The sequence below is a fragment of the Fukomys damarensis genome, unplaced genomic scaffold (assembly GCF_012274545.1).
Source record: "Fukomys damarensis isolate Sample0158 unplaced genomic scaffold, DMR_v1.0_HiC HiC_scaffold_31, whole genome shotgun sequence".
In the NCBI taxonomy this organism is placed as follows: Eukaryota; Metazoa; Chordata; class Mammalia; order Rodentia; family Bathyergidae; genus Fukomys; species Fukomys damarensis.
In genome coordinates this window covers 12,354,861-12,371,155 of record NW_022900943.1, presented here as the reverse complement: position 1 = coordinate 12,371,155, position 16,295 = coordinate 12,354,861, and the positions used below count along the sequence as shown (strand labels likewise).

Here is a 16,295-nt window from a genome sequence, read left to right as displayed (position 1 = left end):
TTTTTTTTTTTTTTTTTTTTTTTTTTTTTTTTTTGGTACTGGGTATCGAACTCTGGTCCTTGCACTTGTGATGTAGGCAGCAGAACTACTGAGCTAAATCCCTGGCCCAATGCTATTGATTTTTGAGTGTTGTCTTTGTATCCTGCTATACTCCTGAAATTGGACATTAAATCTGGGAGTCTTTTGATGGAGGTTTTTCAGTTTTTGACCATTTTGTATGATGTTGGCTGTTGGTTTGTCATAGATGGCTTCTGTCAGATTGAGATAGAGATCTATTCCCATTTTCTGTAGGTTTTTTTTTTTTTTAATAATGAATGGGTGTTGGAATTTGTCAAATGCCTTTTCTGCATCTATTGAGATGATCGTTGATTTTTGTCCTTGGTTCTCTTAATGTGGTGTATTATATTTATTCATTTGTGTATGTTGAACCATCCATCTCTGCATCCCTGAGATGAATTCTACTTGATCATGGTGTATAATCTTCTTGCTGATTTGCTGCATTCTCATGGCCAGTATCTTATTGAGGATTTTTGCATCTGTGTTCCTTAAGGAGATTGGGCTGTAGTTCTCTTTTTGGTTGGATCCTTTTCTGGTTTTGTTAATGCTTGTTTCCAGGAATGACTTTGTGAGTATTGCTTCCTTTTCAGTTTCATTAAAGAATATGAGGAGTAGAGGTATAATGTCTTCTCTGAATTTCTTGTAGAATTCAGCAGTGTATCAGTTCGACCTGGGCTTTTCTTTTTTATAGTTTTTAACAAAATATTACAGTGGACCCTTGAGTTACAAACTCAGTTCATTTGTTAGGGCTGGCAGTAACTCAAGTTGGTTGTAAGTCAAGACTTTTTTCCCATAAGAAATAATGGAAATACTCAAATGTGTTCCAAACTCAGCAGAGGACCCCTTAACTAACATTTTCATAATATAAAAGGGTTGTATAATGTGTAAAATTTACCAGAAACACCAGTGATTTTCCTAGTGTATTCACCAAAAAGTTATAAAATGTGCTTAGTTTACTAGAAACAACAAATTCATACTATACTCACCATTCAAGTTGACATCTTTGGCTTTCAGGAAGGGAGGATGAAATGGAAGGTCTGATGTTTGGAAGGAGAGTCCACTTCCATAAGAACATCAGGAATCTGGCTCTCTGATGTCCTTTCTTTGCTTGGGAGAGTCTGTAGCTCAGTAGGACCTGCTTCTGGCCCACTAAGTCTCAACCTTTTCAGAACTAAAAGTGGTTTAAGGTTGTGTTTTTGTCTTTTCTTTAAACTGTTCAGTAGTATGACATGACATTGTCATTAAGCAGGTGAATGCAATGAAGACCTGCTGGTCTTCTCTACAAATGTATGTGGCTTTGTCCATTTTTTTCAGGATTTCATTTATTTCAGAAGAACTTTGCTTCACTGATTGTTGATACTCCCTCTCCTCTTCAGAAAGCTCCTTAGCTGCTGCTCTCTGTTGCTCAGCCAAAAGTTGCTGAAGTTCCTCTGTAGACAGTTCCTCTCAGTATACCAGTTCCACAACATTACCACTGTCTACCTGCAAGCCTATGGATTCTGCTATAGTGACAGAGTCATCAACCATAGGATCAATTGAAGGTTCAGGCTCTACACAACCTTCAAAGTCTCTCTCCTGTATAATTTCAGGCCACACTTCCAGGCAGATCTCAGTATCCTTAGAGAGACATCCATCCAGGATTTCTCAGTGGAAAGGGTGTAATGTTCTTCTAGAGCTCTTTAAGGATTAAATCTGTATCTGAGAGCATCTAAAAGCACTTCATGAACTGTTCCTTGGTGTATAGCTTTTTAAAGTTAGCTCTAATCTGCTGGGCTATAGGCTGCATAGAGGACATGTATTAGGTGGAAGGAACTTAACTGAGCAATATGGGAATTCAGCCAATCCTACTTCTAGATCTTGTGAGTGGGCTGGAGTATTGTCCATGATGAAGAGAGCCTTGAGTGGTAAACTTTTGCCCTCTAGACATTTCTTAACATTAGGACAGAAAGCCTCCCTGATCCACTCAAGAAAAAGTGCTGTTTCCCAGGCTTTTGTGTTAGATCTCCACTTGACCCCTACCCTATTCTTCATGACTTTATGCTTTCTGAACACTCTAGGGGTCTCAGAGTAATAAACTAAGAGAGGCTTTATCTTGAGGTCACTGCTCACATTGGTTCATAGCAGTAAGATTAATTTGTCCTTCATATATTTGTGGTCTGGCATTTTCTTCTCTTCCTGGGTAATGTATATTCTAGATATATTCTCTTCCTGGGTAATGTATAATGAAATGTTGTTTCATCACAGTTGAAAACTTGATGAGAGCAAAAATCATTTCTCTGTGTCGTCATTTTGAAGTGGTGTATATTATTTTCAGGTGCCCTTTTATCAGCACTGGCTGCTTCACTATGCCTAATTATGCTGTGAATCCCCATTCTTGCTTTAAAATTGTGAAACTACCCCTTACTGGCATGAAATATTTCACCATTATCACTTGTTAATGGATTATCCTTTATGAGAGCTGCATTTATAGCCTTAGCTTTTTCACAAATTATAGACTCAAATAGGATATAACCTGCCATTTGCCTTTTGTTTATTTACACTTATGATAGCCTTTCTACCTCATGTAACACTGTTGATCATGACTCACTAGTTTGAGTACCACCTTTGGCAACATTAGCTTCCTTATACAAATCTTTTCTTTATAAGATTGTCAAGATGGCAGATTTTGACCTGCTGTACACATTAGCAAAATTGGTCACATGAACACTTTCGTATTTCTCCAAAATTTCCTTCTTTCCAATTGTGATTGCTTTCTTTACCTTCCCTTCCTTTGTTAGCTTTTTTTTTCTAGCTTTTTAGAGGACCATTCTTAAAAATCATTTTAAATTTTATTGGTAAAATTTGATTTACATAATGATCACATTTATCATAGGGAATTTGTACCTTTATTTGGTGTATCTTGATTCATTTTTTCCCCTCCCTCAACCACTCTCAACGCTTCCTTCTCTTCCTTATTTACCAAAGCCCCATTTCCATTTTTTCCTTCTTTTCTCATTTTTTCCTTTTCCTCCTTTTCCCCTTCCCCTTCTTGTTGAACAATTTTTTATTTCACACTGTGTAGTATACATTTTGATTCTTATTTGCATTTTTAATTTCTTACACCAGAGAAACAGTGTGATATTTACACATGTATCTGATGTATTTCACTTAAGAGTATAGCTTCAAGGGGCATCCATTTAGCTATAAATGTCTCAGGCTCATCCTTCCTTGTGGCTGAGAAGTAGTCCATTGTATAGAAAAACTGCATCATCTTTATCCATTCAGCATTTGATTGGTATTTGGATTATTTCCAAGATTTAGCTGTTTTAAGCTATTGTTATTAACATGGGTGTGCATATATGGCTGTGGTATGATTTTTTTTTTTTTCTTTTGGGAACATACTCAGAAGAATTCCTGGGTCAAATGGGACTTCTCATCCTAGTTTTTTGAGGGTCTTCACACTGATTTCCACAGTGCTTGGACCATTTTGCATTCCCACCAACAGTGGAGAAGGGTTCCTTTTTTCTTCTGGGGCCATTTTGATAGTAGTAATTATAGCAATTGTATAAAGCACCACCCAAAATCACATCCACAAACACATCTGGGCTCAGACTGACACTTTTTTGGCATTATCAGTCTCTGTTTACAACCATTCTGGTCATAACTCAAGCCTTTGGTCATAAGTTAAAACTAAAATTCCAGTCATATAATCTAAGTTGTATGTGAGTCTAGTCATAACTTGAGTGTCCACTGTACCTTTAAATTTCATTGTTTGATACTGGATTATTTGGAATTATTGTATCTTCTTGATTCAGCTTTAGTATTTCATATATACCGTATATAGGAATCTGTCAATTTGTTCTGAATTTTTTATCTTATTAGAGTACAGATTCTCAAAGTAGATATTGTTGATCTTCTGAATTGCTTCAGGATACCTTGTGATTTCACCCTTTTCCTTTGTAATTGCATGTATTTGAATCTTGTCTTTCCTTTCATTTTTAATAAGGTTGACTAAGGATTTGACTATTTTATTTAACAATGTTCATACTCATGAAAAAATGAAAAGAAAAAAGCAAAGAGAAAAAAATGTAATTTTAAGACTGGTTGTGTTCTGAGTTCTACAATTTTGTGTTAATGTCCAATCCAAAGCATGTCTCCACTGTCACTGGTTGAGAAAGGAGGCAGACAGACCCCTGATCTGTGCTGGATGACCCCAGCAAGCCTGCAGTAGGATTAGGGCTGGGTGCTGGATAATTCCAACAAGCCTGATATAGGAATAGGGCAGGGTGCTGACTTTGTTGCCTTCAACTCCACAAAAGTTGAGCTTGATTCTGGCCTATGGTTGTGGAGGTGGGACCTGAGTTTTTCAGCCTGCAGCACTCTGGGCATTTCTTGTTGGCCTGACCTCAGCTTCCTGACCCTGGTGTCTTCTGAGATTGTGTCTCACCCATTCACTGGGAGCCCTGAGAGGAAGCCAATCTATGGCTGCTCTGAAACCTGGGTTCAGTCCGCCTGTCTGTAAAAATGGTATTTGGCAAAGTATCTCTCCAGGGGATATGACAGACACTTGCACTGAAGTCATTCACCAGCTTTTGTAGTTCACAGCATCCACTGCTTCCTTCTACTGGTGCATTTCTCTGTGGAGTCCTCTCGATTCACCCACCTTCACTGTCTCAGTAGATCCAAATCCTCTCTCCACAATCTAGGAGTCAGGCAGAAAGTACAGTTTGCCACCACCTTTTTCTGTGTTGAGGTCTGTTTCTTCACTTTCTCTGTGGGCTCCAATTTTCCCTTTATATCCTTCTTGGGACCCAGGGATCCTCCTCCCTCCTCTTTTTCTTTCCCAAGTTATAATCCATTGTCTGGATTCCAAATCTTTAGATTGTGTGTAAGTCTTCTGCCTGTTTGGTTAAATTTATTCCTATCCTTTTAAAAATTATTTTGATGCTATTTAAATGGAATTGTTTCAGATTTTATTTTAAGATTTATTGCAAGTAAATAGAGACAGATGGTTTTTGTGAGATTTTATGTCTCACAATTTCAATGACTTCATTATTAACTAATATTTTTGTGGATTCTTTAGCTCATAATCTTTGAACAGAAATAATTCCACATTCTCTTTCTAATTCAGATGCCTTTTACTTCTTTTTATTGGCTAATTTTTCTGGATAGAACTTCCAATTCTGTGTTTATTGTAAGTGGCAAAAGTAGGCATCATTATCTTGATCTTAAGGGAAAAACTTTTCAATGTTTTTTTTCTTTTTCTTTTTAGGGCTGGTGATTGAACCTTACTCAGACCTTTCCACTGAGCTGCATTCTCAGTCCTTTTTATTTTTTGTTCTGAGATAGAGTCCCCCTAAGTTGCTAAGATGGCCAAGCTGGGCTTGAACTTGTAATCTTCTTTCTCAGCCTCCTATAATGTTAGGATTACAGGCATTTTGTCCCTACACCTTAAAGCTTCTAATTTCACATTGAGTATAATGTTGGCTTTAGGTTTTTTTATATACAGCCTGTATTATGTTGAAGTAGTTTTTTTTTTTCTGCTTAGTCTGTTGAGTGTTTTTATTATTATAGTGTTGAATTTTGTCAAATTCTTTCTCTGTATCAGCTGAGATAGTCAAGAGTTTATTAATGGGTTTTAACTGGTTTTTGCATATTTAACTGTCTTTGTATTGTGGGAATATACATATATCTTTTCACATGTGTGTTTCCAAACCACATACATATAATCAAGAAAATCAAGAAAGTCTTAATAAGAAGGCAACTGTTTTCTTTCTGCCAAGGAAGTCATTTGTATAGACAGAAGAAGATATCTTCAAGCTATGTGGAATAGAACTTTCTATGACCTCTTTGGCTTTGTGCCCTATGGAGAGATCATTGGCTTTGTGTTGTTCCTGTCTTTTTCCCTCTCTGAGTCAGAGGGATTGGATTGTGGGTAGAGCCAGTTGTAATAACTCTTGGATGTGTTTGTCAGTACTAAATGGGGTAGAGTGCAGAATTTCCACCATTGGTGACAGTGTTCTCTGTGCACTGCTAAAGCAGAACTGATGCTATTTGCTGCCTTCCTTGATACCTGTTCTCAAGGTGAGGAAATGCTGTGGAGCTATAACCAATAGTGATGAAGTTGGGGTGGGGAGTGGAACTTGTGTATACTCTACCCCGTGGCTCTTTTGTCCTGAATCTTAGCTCCCACAGGAAATCACGTGCAATTGTTGGCTTTACCTAGAGTTTCCACAGTGGGCTTCCCAAGTTGACAGTGCCAAATGAAAGTGATCTTCTTTCTCTACATATCACCAACAAGGTACTGACCACATAGACCTCTCAGGGGTATTTTTTTAAGAAATTTTTCTCCATAGCCAAAGTAACTCTCAAAATCATTACCTGTTGGATCGGTAGAATGTCTTTCACTACTGTTTCTCAGAAGTTCATTGCTGTTTCTCAGAAGAAAACATGGGTTTTCTTTATTTCTTGATTTGATTCCTAAAGTAGTATATTTATAGAAGAACTTTGCAAGATATTCCTTGTTGCTACACTATGATTGTATCTTGGACAATAGAGGAATTACCCTAGTGCCAAAATGCTATGTAGATTCTAGCTGCATTGTTTAGACTTCAGTTATGCATGGTGTTAAAAGCTATACTAATTAGTTTTAACTACTTCTAATCTGTCATCTTGGAACTATTTAGTTGTTTATTGTAATGTAATTGTCTAATTTGGTATGAGAATAAGGCTAATAAAATCAGATTTCAAGTGTTCCTTTGGTTTTCTGGGATCATTTGTATTGACTTGGTATTATTTCTTTCTTAAATATCTGGTAGATTGGTTGATTTTCTTCCTCGGCATGTCTGGTATTCTCCTTACTCTGCATGTGTGATTATCTTTTCGTTTGATGCTAGGCATTGTGATTTTACTTGGTTATGTGCCAAGTATTTTTGTGGTCCTAATCTTCCTGTTACGCAATTAAGCTACTTGAAAATAATTTGATCTGTTCGTGTTGTATTTAATACTTTGTTTTGTGGATTCACAGTAGTGCTTAATCTTGAGCTCATCCTCACTTCTAAGGCAGTGCCTTTCTAGAATTATTGTAGCAATGTGTGGTGACTAACTTTCTAAGTATTCTACCCAGCACTCTCTGAATTACGATTTTCTTTACTTTTGCTTGTAGAACAGATAGTATTCCCATGTTTAGTGTGAGCACCATGTACTGTTCTCTTTACCAGTCTTTTGGGTTTGTCCTTTCTCTTATTTTCAGTAGTTTCCTCATGTGCATATCCTTATTTGTGCCCAATCATTTCTGTGTCTGTATTTTTCCCCCCTCTGGTACTTTTGTTACATGATTTCTTACTATCTTTTTATTCCAGGATTCCCAGCTTTATTTCTTCAATTCTGGGAGTCTACTAAGCTCTGCCTTAGTAACCTTTCTCACTGTTGTGCTGCAAATCTCAAAAGTCAGCTGACTAAGAAGAGTAGAGCTAACCTTTGTTTCCCATCTCTGAAGAATAACCAGCCTTCATTGCTTAATGTATATGTTGAAAATCATTTCATATATTTTAGGTTTTTTGTTTTGCTGTTGTTTTTGGTCTTCTTTAAGATAGGAACATTGATCAACTTTTGTTTCATAAATTTTGATTAGAAACAGAAATCTGGCTTTTTTTCTGAACATTTTTACTAGTATAAAACAATGTGAAGAGTATTTGAAAAATTATCATCTGTGTTTGAGAGTGCTTTTGATTTATAACTTTATTGTTTCCCATTGAAGTATATTCATATATATGTATGTACAAAATCTGATTTATAGCTTTGTTTCCCATTGAAATTGTGTCTGTGTGTGTGTGTATATGTACAAAGTATGACAGTTTATACAAAATGTTAAATTATTGTCTTTGAAAAGTGATATTTTGGGGGGTAATTAATACTATGTATTTTCATATTTCAAATGTATAAAACTGTCATTTACACAGTAATATGAAGAATTTAAAAGTGCTGGTTTCTTGCTTCTTTATTTGAAGCCTGATATGAGAATAGAAGATACATATCTTAATCATCAAACCTTTATATCTTAAATTAATGAGACAATCTTTGCAATACATTGTTCATGTCATTAGAGTCAGATATACGATATTGTCCTACAGAAAAGTAAAAAAAATAAACCACATTTCAAATAGGTGATGACAATAGGAAGAATTCTAGGGTTCTTTTTTTTAGTTTACTTAGAAAAATTAGTTTTGTTTTTGGATGTATATTTGGTGTGATAAAAAATGACTGTTTACATATAAAAATTATTACAGTACTGTAAAGGATATATTGCCATTAATCCCTGCCAGAATACTCAAAATAGTCACCCTCACTTTGATTACACTTACCCCTTATTCTTGGCAATCTGTTGTTTACTGTAGTAAATTTTTTAAAAATTGGAACATTTACTACATCTCTGGATCACCCCTTGTATTCATGTTAGAAAAAGGTTTTCGGATTGTTGCATACAGATTAAACAATAGTTACATGCTTGCTTTGCAATACTTGGGGAGCGTGAAGCAAAAGCATTCTTATAATGCTGCCTAGTAACAGATTTAGTGTATACATTAAGAAGCTACTTTTTAAGAATAATAATTTAGTACTACTATTTTTTAATTTGTATGAAGGAAGGACTATTTATGAAATATCAATGATAATGAAATCTGGGAAGTGTGTAACATTTGGTATATATACAAATTAATTCATGATAGATAAAATTTCTCTTTCAGACTGCAAATGGCTACATCTTATTTTTTCATATTACATCTTCAAGAGGGGACAAGTACCTTTATGAACCAGTAAATCCCAAGTAAGTTATGACCTTTATTTTTGTAATATTTGATTTGTATCTGTTACTGAGAAAACATTGCCATTTTGAGTTGTCTGAAGTTACTAAAATGAGCTTGCATTTTAAAAATAGGTCATTTCTTGAATAAAGACTTCTGTAATTAAATAAGCCTTAGAATCTTGAGGAATGCGTTATCTTCTTTCTTAGACATTTCTAATTACTATTTGAATATATATTCCATCCTTACCATTCTCTAGTCTTAATTAGGGAGGAACTAAGAGATCATGAAGGGAAGAGGTAAACTGTAAGTTTTGTCTGTGTTTTTGTGCATGCATAGGAAACAATACCTGAGACAGTTATTATCTCTTGACTAAAATTTGGAGGAACATTTGCTCTTCAAACTATGTAACTGTATATGTATATATGTGTGTATATATATATTTTATTTTCATTTTAAGTCTGTCATGAAAGTTAAAACATACAAACCATAGCTATAGAAATAGTACTGACGAATTTTAAAAACACTGAAATGATCATTTGTGCACATTCCTCATTTTTAATTTTACATCTTTTTATACAAAGGTACTGTTAGCACACAGTTCTAATTCTTACAAACCTAATTGTTAAGCAGCGAGAGATGACACTGTATCATAGCACAGCCCAGAATGTTTCCTTGAGGAAACCTCATCAGCAGTATTTGGTAAATTGTTATGCACAGAACTGACTTGGAGGGTAATGTTAAATATTCCTCATAAACCATGTACACAACAAATGGGAAATGTAACTTTAATATAAGATAAAATGTTACTCTTTTTTGCTGTTAAATTCTGGGACACTTAAAACCAGACAATTCAAGGTGCTTTAATTCTAGATTCCATAATGGAACATGATTAGGCACCTGAGAGTCTATACACTTTGAGGACTGCTCATGGCTTTTTAAAGTTAATTTGAAATATAAAAGCACTTAGTTTACCAGGCAAAATCTAGTTAACTGATTACATGTTACATAAAGTACACCTTTTAAGAAAAACTGACTTTAAAAAAGATTGCATCGTTGATGTATAATAACTTCAAAAATGATACTCTTAAAAATGCACTACTTTAACATCTTTCAACATGGGTTGGGGGCGGGGATTTAGCTCAGCAGTTCGGTGGCCTGCCTTGCAAGCTCAAGGACCCGAGTTCAGTCCCCAGTACCAAGAAAAACCAAAACATGTCTTAAGTTGCCATATTTTGTGAATTCATTACTTTATATATTCTAAACTTTCAGCAAAATGATTTTAAAATCATTCTTAAACTTAATTACATCTAAAGAAATGGGTTAATATGTCTGAAATGGCTGTCAACCACACATTTATTTCTACTATAAATATCCATTAAGAGAGTTCTATATTTTGATGTAAATACTCAAAACCTCATGTAAATGTTCCAAATAAATATTTATAACGTGTTTTTGGCATTAAAATCTGAATAATGCTACCATGCAGGCAATTTTTCACAAAAATTTTCAGAGGTGGTATGGCTCATTAGTAGCAGTGCTTGTCTAGCATGTAGAAGCTCTGAGTTTGATATCCAGCACCACCAAAAAATGTTATGGCACCAAAATTTAGTGCTTTTATTAAATATTAAATATATATTATCTTTACTAAAAAAAATCACTCCAAGCTAGGAATGATAGCACAGGCCTATAATCCCAGCACTCAGGAAGTTGAGGCAGGAGGATCACTGTGAGTTTGAGGCCATCATAGGCTACATTGTAAGTTCAATATCAGCCTGAACTACATAGTGAGGCCCTATGTTTAAAAAAAAAACAATACTCCAGCCAGGTGTGGTGGCTCATGCCTGTAATCCCAGCACTCGGGAGGCTGAGGCAGGAGGATCTTTGGAGACCAGCCTGGGTTACATAGTGAAACCCTGTCTCAAAAAAACAAAACAAAAAACCTCCAATCGGTGTCAAAGCTCAAATCTCCTTCTCCTTTACCTCTTTCTTCCTCAGCATGTTTTTTTTTTTTTTTTCACTATTAATGAGTTAGTGTTGTCTAGAAAAGAAGAGACTAACAGAGGTTAACAATTTCTAATTTTAACACAGTTTATTTCCAAAAATCCAACTTCCTTGTAGGAGAATTTTACATTATTAGGAAAAGTATTATCTGTATTGGCCTGGTGTGGTGGTGCATGCCTGTAATCCCAGAGATTGAGGCGGGAGGATTGCTGCAAGGTCAAGACCAGTCTGGGCTACATAGTGAGACCCTGTTTTAAAAACAAGAAAAAGAAAAAAAGCATTCACTAAATCACAACAGATTTAGAGGAAATAAAGGTCTGAATTAGTTACAGAAATGAAAGTTTTCTTCAACATATGTTATAGTGTACTTACACAGACTTAGATGTTATATAGGCTACAAATCTATATAGCATATTACTGTACAGAATACTATAGGCAGCTATATCATGATAAGTACAGACATTTTTGCTTTTATATTACACAAGTTCAGTGTTGACATCTTCAGGTAATAAAAACTATAAATGCACTTTTATGTAATTGACAGTTCAGTAGATTTGTTTATTTTAGCATCACCAGAATATCTGAATAATGTGCTGTGATCATGTGAAGGCTACAGCATTAGTCAGCAATAGTAGTTTTTCATCTGCATTATAATTTTACAGGACCACCATTATGTATAGAGTTCACCTTTCAACAAAATTATGTGATATGTGGCTATGTTTTTGCTAATAAGTTCCAAGTCTTGGTTTTCTAGAGTACATTTTCACTGCTTTTCCCCTTATCTCTAATACATACCTTGTTTTGTGTTCCGTTCATAAACTTAGTAATAAGTCTTAGTGATCCTCTTTTTTGTTTTGTTTTTTACTGGGAATTGAACTGAGAGCCTTGGGCTTGCGAGGCAGGCATGGCACCACTGAGCTAAATCCAGAGCTGATCTTAACAGTTTTTATTTGCTATGACCCTCTCAAAACACCACGTCTGGTTTGATTTCACTGGGTATATATTTTGTAGAAGTATAGTTGTTAAATTTTGCATATTGTGTGCATCCATTAGTTTCATCATAATTGCATGAGCATCTACTAATTAGATTGGTAAGAATATTCTTGTATAAGCTCTGGTGGTAAAAGACCTTTATTAGCCAGTTTCAAAGAAGGTATATCAATCCAAAAAAATGAGGAATTGTTAAAAGATCTGCCAATTCAGAGAGCCCTGCACATTGGTATTAATAGACCTAAGGCCATGTGAATGTATTATCATTTGCAGCTTTTTGGGTTTTTGTTGTTGTTGTTGTTGGTGGTGTGTGTGTGTGTCCCTCCAAATCCCTTGCCCATTTTGTTGTTTTATAAAACACCTGACAATACAGAGAATAGCTCTTTTAGAAAATTACTTTGAGCATTAATCTATCATCTGCCCATTTAAGACATACTGAGGTTTGACAGTCCCTAAGAACTGTTGTAGATGCTACAGATCCAGTAGTAAAAAGGACCAAAAACTTTTTAAACCCTTATTTATAGAAGCTTATATTCTCTTAGAAGAGAATGACAAATACATTCAAGTTGGATGATACATTTCATGCAGAAAAACTAAGCATAGTAAAGGAATAAGAAGTAAGACCATAACTTGAAAGTCTCCAGGGTCTTCACTGAGAAAATGGAAAATATAAATGGATCTCAACAAGACTGAGATTAAAACAAAGACCCAGGGGATAAGAGCAGGTTAATGAGATTTAGCAGGTAAGAAAGTTGACAAGAAAATAATAGGAATAAATTTTAGGTGCTAGCAAAGAATTTACAGCTTGTATTTTTTATCAAATGTAAAAATGAAACATTACATTCTGATTTTTAAGTAATCTAATCCTGGAAAAATATAGAGCCAACCCCCTTCTTTCCTAAATAGCACAACACCACCATGTACTTGAGAGTTTATTCATTCTTTCTGCTCATTCACAGCAAGTCTATACCAGTTCTACTTCATTCTGCCTTGTCTCTCATGTCTCTTATCTCTTTTTAAACCCTAACTATGCTACTATAGTTTGGGTTTTGCCATTTTTCTCCTGGAGTATTGTATCTTCATAATCTATTTTTTATACTTTACCCCTGATGTTTTAGTTTGCTATTTCCCTGCATAAAATTTCTGTCTTTGCTTAGCTTTCAGGATTAGTCATGTTGCTTTGTTTTTTTGAACTTCGTTTACTCATCTGATATGTGAAGCTAATGTCAATCTCCATGAAGTTGTCAGCAGTTTTAAATAAGCACCCTAAATTACTAAATAATAGTAACCTATGTAATGCTTTAGTATACCCAAGGATTTGTTCTGAGTTCTGTTGCACATGTTCTCCTTGGTTTAAGCTCTTTAGTATATGTAGATGAGGTCTAGATCTAATTCTTGAGCATCAGGTTCATTTTATACGTCATAGTAGGCAGCCTCAAATTCATCATGTTTAAACCTCACTCACTGCCCCTACCAAGCTTAACATACTTTTGCTGTACTGAACTTGATTGCAGTTGCCATTATCTTTTAAACAGTTACATGAAACAAAAAACCTTGGATTCTTTTTGTCTCTTCACTTCCCATGTTTTATTGATTGATTATACTTCTCCAATGTTTCTAGAATTTGTTTTATTCTTTCTGGTCTTATTAGGGACTTTCAAGGCCTTATCGTTGCCTATTGAAAAAGCTTATTTGCTAGTTAATTTATTTTTCTCTGGCATCTTTATATTGTGTACTAAAATCTATCCTTTACCTTAATACCAGAGTATTTTTGAAACAGACCTAAAGATGCAATTATCTTAAGAATTTTTATTGCTGTCCATGAAAGTCCAAACTCTCTGGGTACCCACCCCCACATCTAAAATGCATTGTATCCACAATTTCTATGTAATATAATGCTCGTGTTTCCCATTACCTTTTTAAAAAATAATGTAAGTAAGCTATCTGGCTTAGATTGCAAGCTCAGATCAACCATCTGTTCTACTCTAAAGCTGCTTCCCTCAACTTTCCTGTCCTCCCATTTGTATACCCAAGAAGCAACTGACCCCACATGCTATTCCCATTGCATTTTAAAATGTTCATATTGGTAATCCATGAATACCATTTTATTTTTAAAAATCAAATGAGAAGGATATAAAAAATGAAACTCTGAGCCTTCTAGTTTAGATTCTAATCCCATTTCCTTCTCCTTGTCCTATATCTAAAGGAGTAAATAAATATCTAGGAGTAGAATTAGTAGAGTAGAGTTACTAATAAATACCTAGGAGCAGAATCACATGTCTAGTAATTTTAGATTAGACACTGGCTATGGTATTACTGGCTTCTGATTTTTGTGTCTATCCTTTAAAGATAAAGTTTTAGATAGCAGTTAACTTACTTGGACATCTTGATCCTTTTGAGACTTACTGGTATCATTTCTTTTTTTTTTTTTTTAATCTTACTGAGTTTTTTGGTACGTTTAAGTATACAGTACGTTACATTCATCGTTGGGATCTTGTACCTCTATACATGACAGATCTTGGTTCTCATTTTTTCCCCAGATCTCTACCCTCCCTTCACCCCCTCCACCCTCCTGGTATCGTTTCTTTATAGTGGATATAACCTTATCTTTAGGCTAGTTTAAACCCTCTGAAGTCTTTCCTGAATGCCCTGGGTCTTCAATAAAGTCTCTCCACTGTAGCTACTCAGAACTGGAGGTCTTTCAGTCCTATATGAGTTGGCAGCCTAAAATCTTAGTAGCTATTGTTTGCCTGGCCTTGTGGATTGTTGCCAAATTAAAACTTGAGGGAACACAGATTTTTAGAGCTCTTGATTTGTGTAACTGCCAACTTTGTGGCACTCTGCTCCACAAATTGCTGCTTCTGCTTTAATCTTTTTCTCCTTACTTTAGTGAAACTATCATACTATGCTTGTATTCTCTCTTGCCCACACATGGTAGTCAAAACAGTGACCTCAGTTATAAAATATTATCTGTTTCCCTCTGTTTGTGATAGCAGTTCTTTGCAGCCTGGTATCTAATGTCTGAATATAGTTGCTTTTTACATTTTTGTCTAGGTTTTGTTTGTTTGTGTGTTTATTCTAGAGAGCCACTTTGGTACCATTTACTTGATTAGTAGAATAGTAAAATGGACTACCCATTTGTCCATCAGCTTGAACAATTTTCAGTCTTTTTCTGTATATTTAATCACATCTAAGGTACTGTTATTTTATCTACAAATACTTTCATTGTTATGGGCATTCCAGTAAACAATGGTAGGAGTATGTGCTTAGCATGTCTGAGGTCAGGGGTTCTATCCCAGGTACCCTTTATCCCAAAGGAAATAATTGCATTTCTGCAAGTGATGAAATGTGAGGAATGTTCAGAAAAGGAAATCATCTGAGTTTTTACAGAAATTGGTTAGTGAACCAGGTTTGGAAATCTGGATTAATACTTGGATTCATCTTCGTTATCATAATTGTTTATCTTATACCTGCCATTGTAAGACAGTAACTATACACTGAAGCTTCAGAAGTATAAGATATAACAAATAAATATTTAAATTAATGTAACTATCATGTGACAACTGCCAAATAAATGAGTGTCATGAAAATTCAGTAGTATTTCAGGGGAAAGTGCTGGCTTATTTGGAAATTTTGTAGATAAGACTTAAGCTCTGTACTTAGAAGAAATGGTAGGCCTTAGATAAATTTTGTTGCAGAGAATGACATTGTATTGACTGTACTCTTGAAGTTCCTATCCCTACACACTCCAAACCCGTCAAGTTATCTGTCATATTGTTACTTTCTTTTGTAGCACTTATACTATTTGAAATTGCATGAAAGTATTTATTCAGATAAATGCCTGTTAAATCTAATTATGAAATAACACTTTTCTGTATCACCTAGTATAGCCCTCAAAGCTTCTCTGGAATGTATTTATCTTATTTTTCATTTAAGATTTCTCTGTACTTTTTATGATGTACTTCAGAGTACAATGGTACCTCAGTTCATGAACACTTGTTTGCAAACAGTTGGGTTGGGTTAGCAAACAAAAGCTTTTGGCAAAATTTTGTTTTAGTTTGCAAACTCTACATTGGGTGACAGATATGACTGTGACCATCTTTCCCACTCAAACACGAATGTGGTCATCTTTTCCAAAATTATAAAACAGATTAAGTTTGCAAACTGAGGTCTCACTGTACTGTGATTTTGAGTTTTGGTTTTTATCAATTTAGTGGAAAGTTACTTCCTCTTCAGAATTGGTAAATTTGACCAGTAATTGATCATTCCATAGAAGTGTTTTTTCTTTGCCTTTAATGACATGAATGCCTGTCATTCATTCATTCATTAGAATAGAAAGCCAAAAATTTTAATTTGTAAAAAATTCAGTAGTAGCCAGGGATTTAGCTCAGTGGTTTGGTGGCATGCCTTGCAAGAGCAAGGACCTGAGTTCAAGCCCTGGTATCAGAAAAAAAAAAAAAAAAA

The 16,295-nt window shown here is 35.0% G+C and overlaps 1 protein-coding gene across 2 annotated transcripts in view; it reads left to right on the top strand.

The window, feature by feature from the left end:
• Nucleotides 1-16,295, top strand: part of Ric1 (RIC1 homolog, RAB6A GEF complex partner 1) — a 96,632-nt gene that overhangs the window by 11,568 nt on the left and 68,769 nt on the right. For both annotated transcript variants that reach the window (XM_010620828.2, XM_010620827.2), the window contains exon 3: nt 8,781-8,860. In XM_010620828.2, the coding sequence (XP_010619130.1) occupies nt 8,781-8,860 (80 nt within the window). The remainder of the gene's footprint in view (nt 1-8,780; nt 8,861-16,295) is intronic.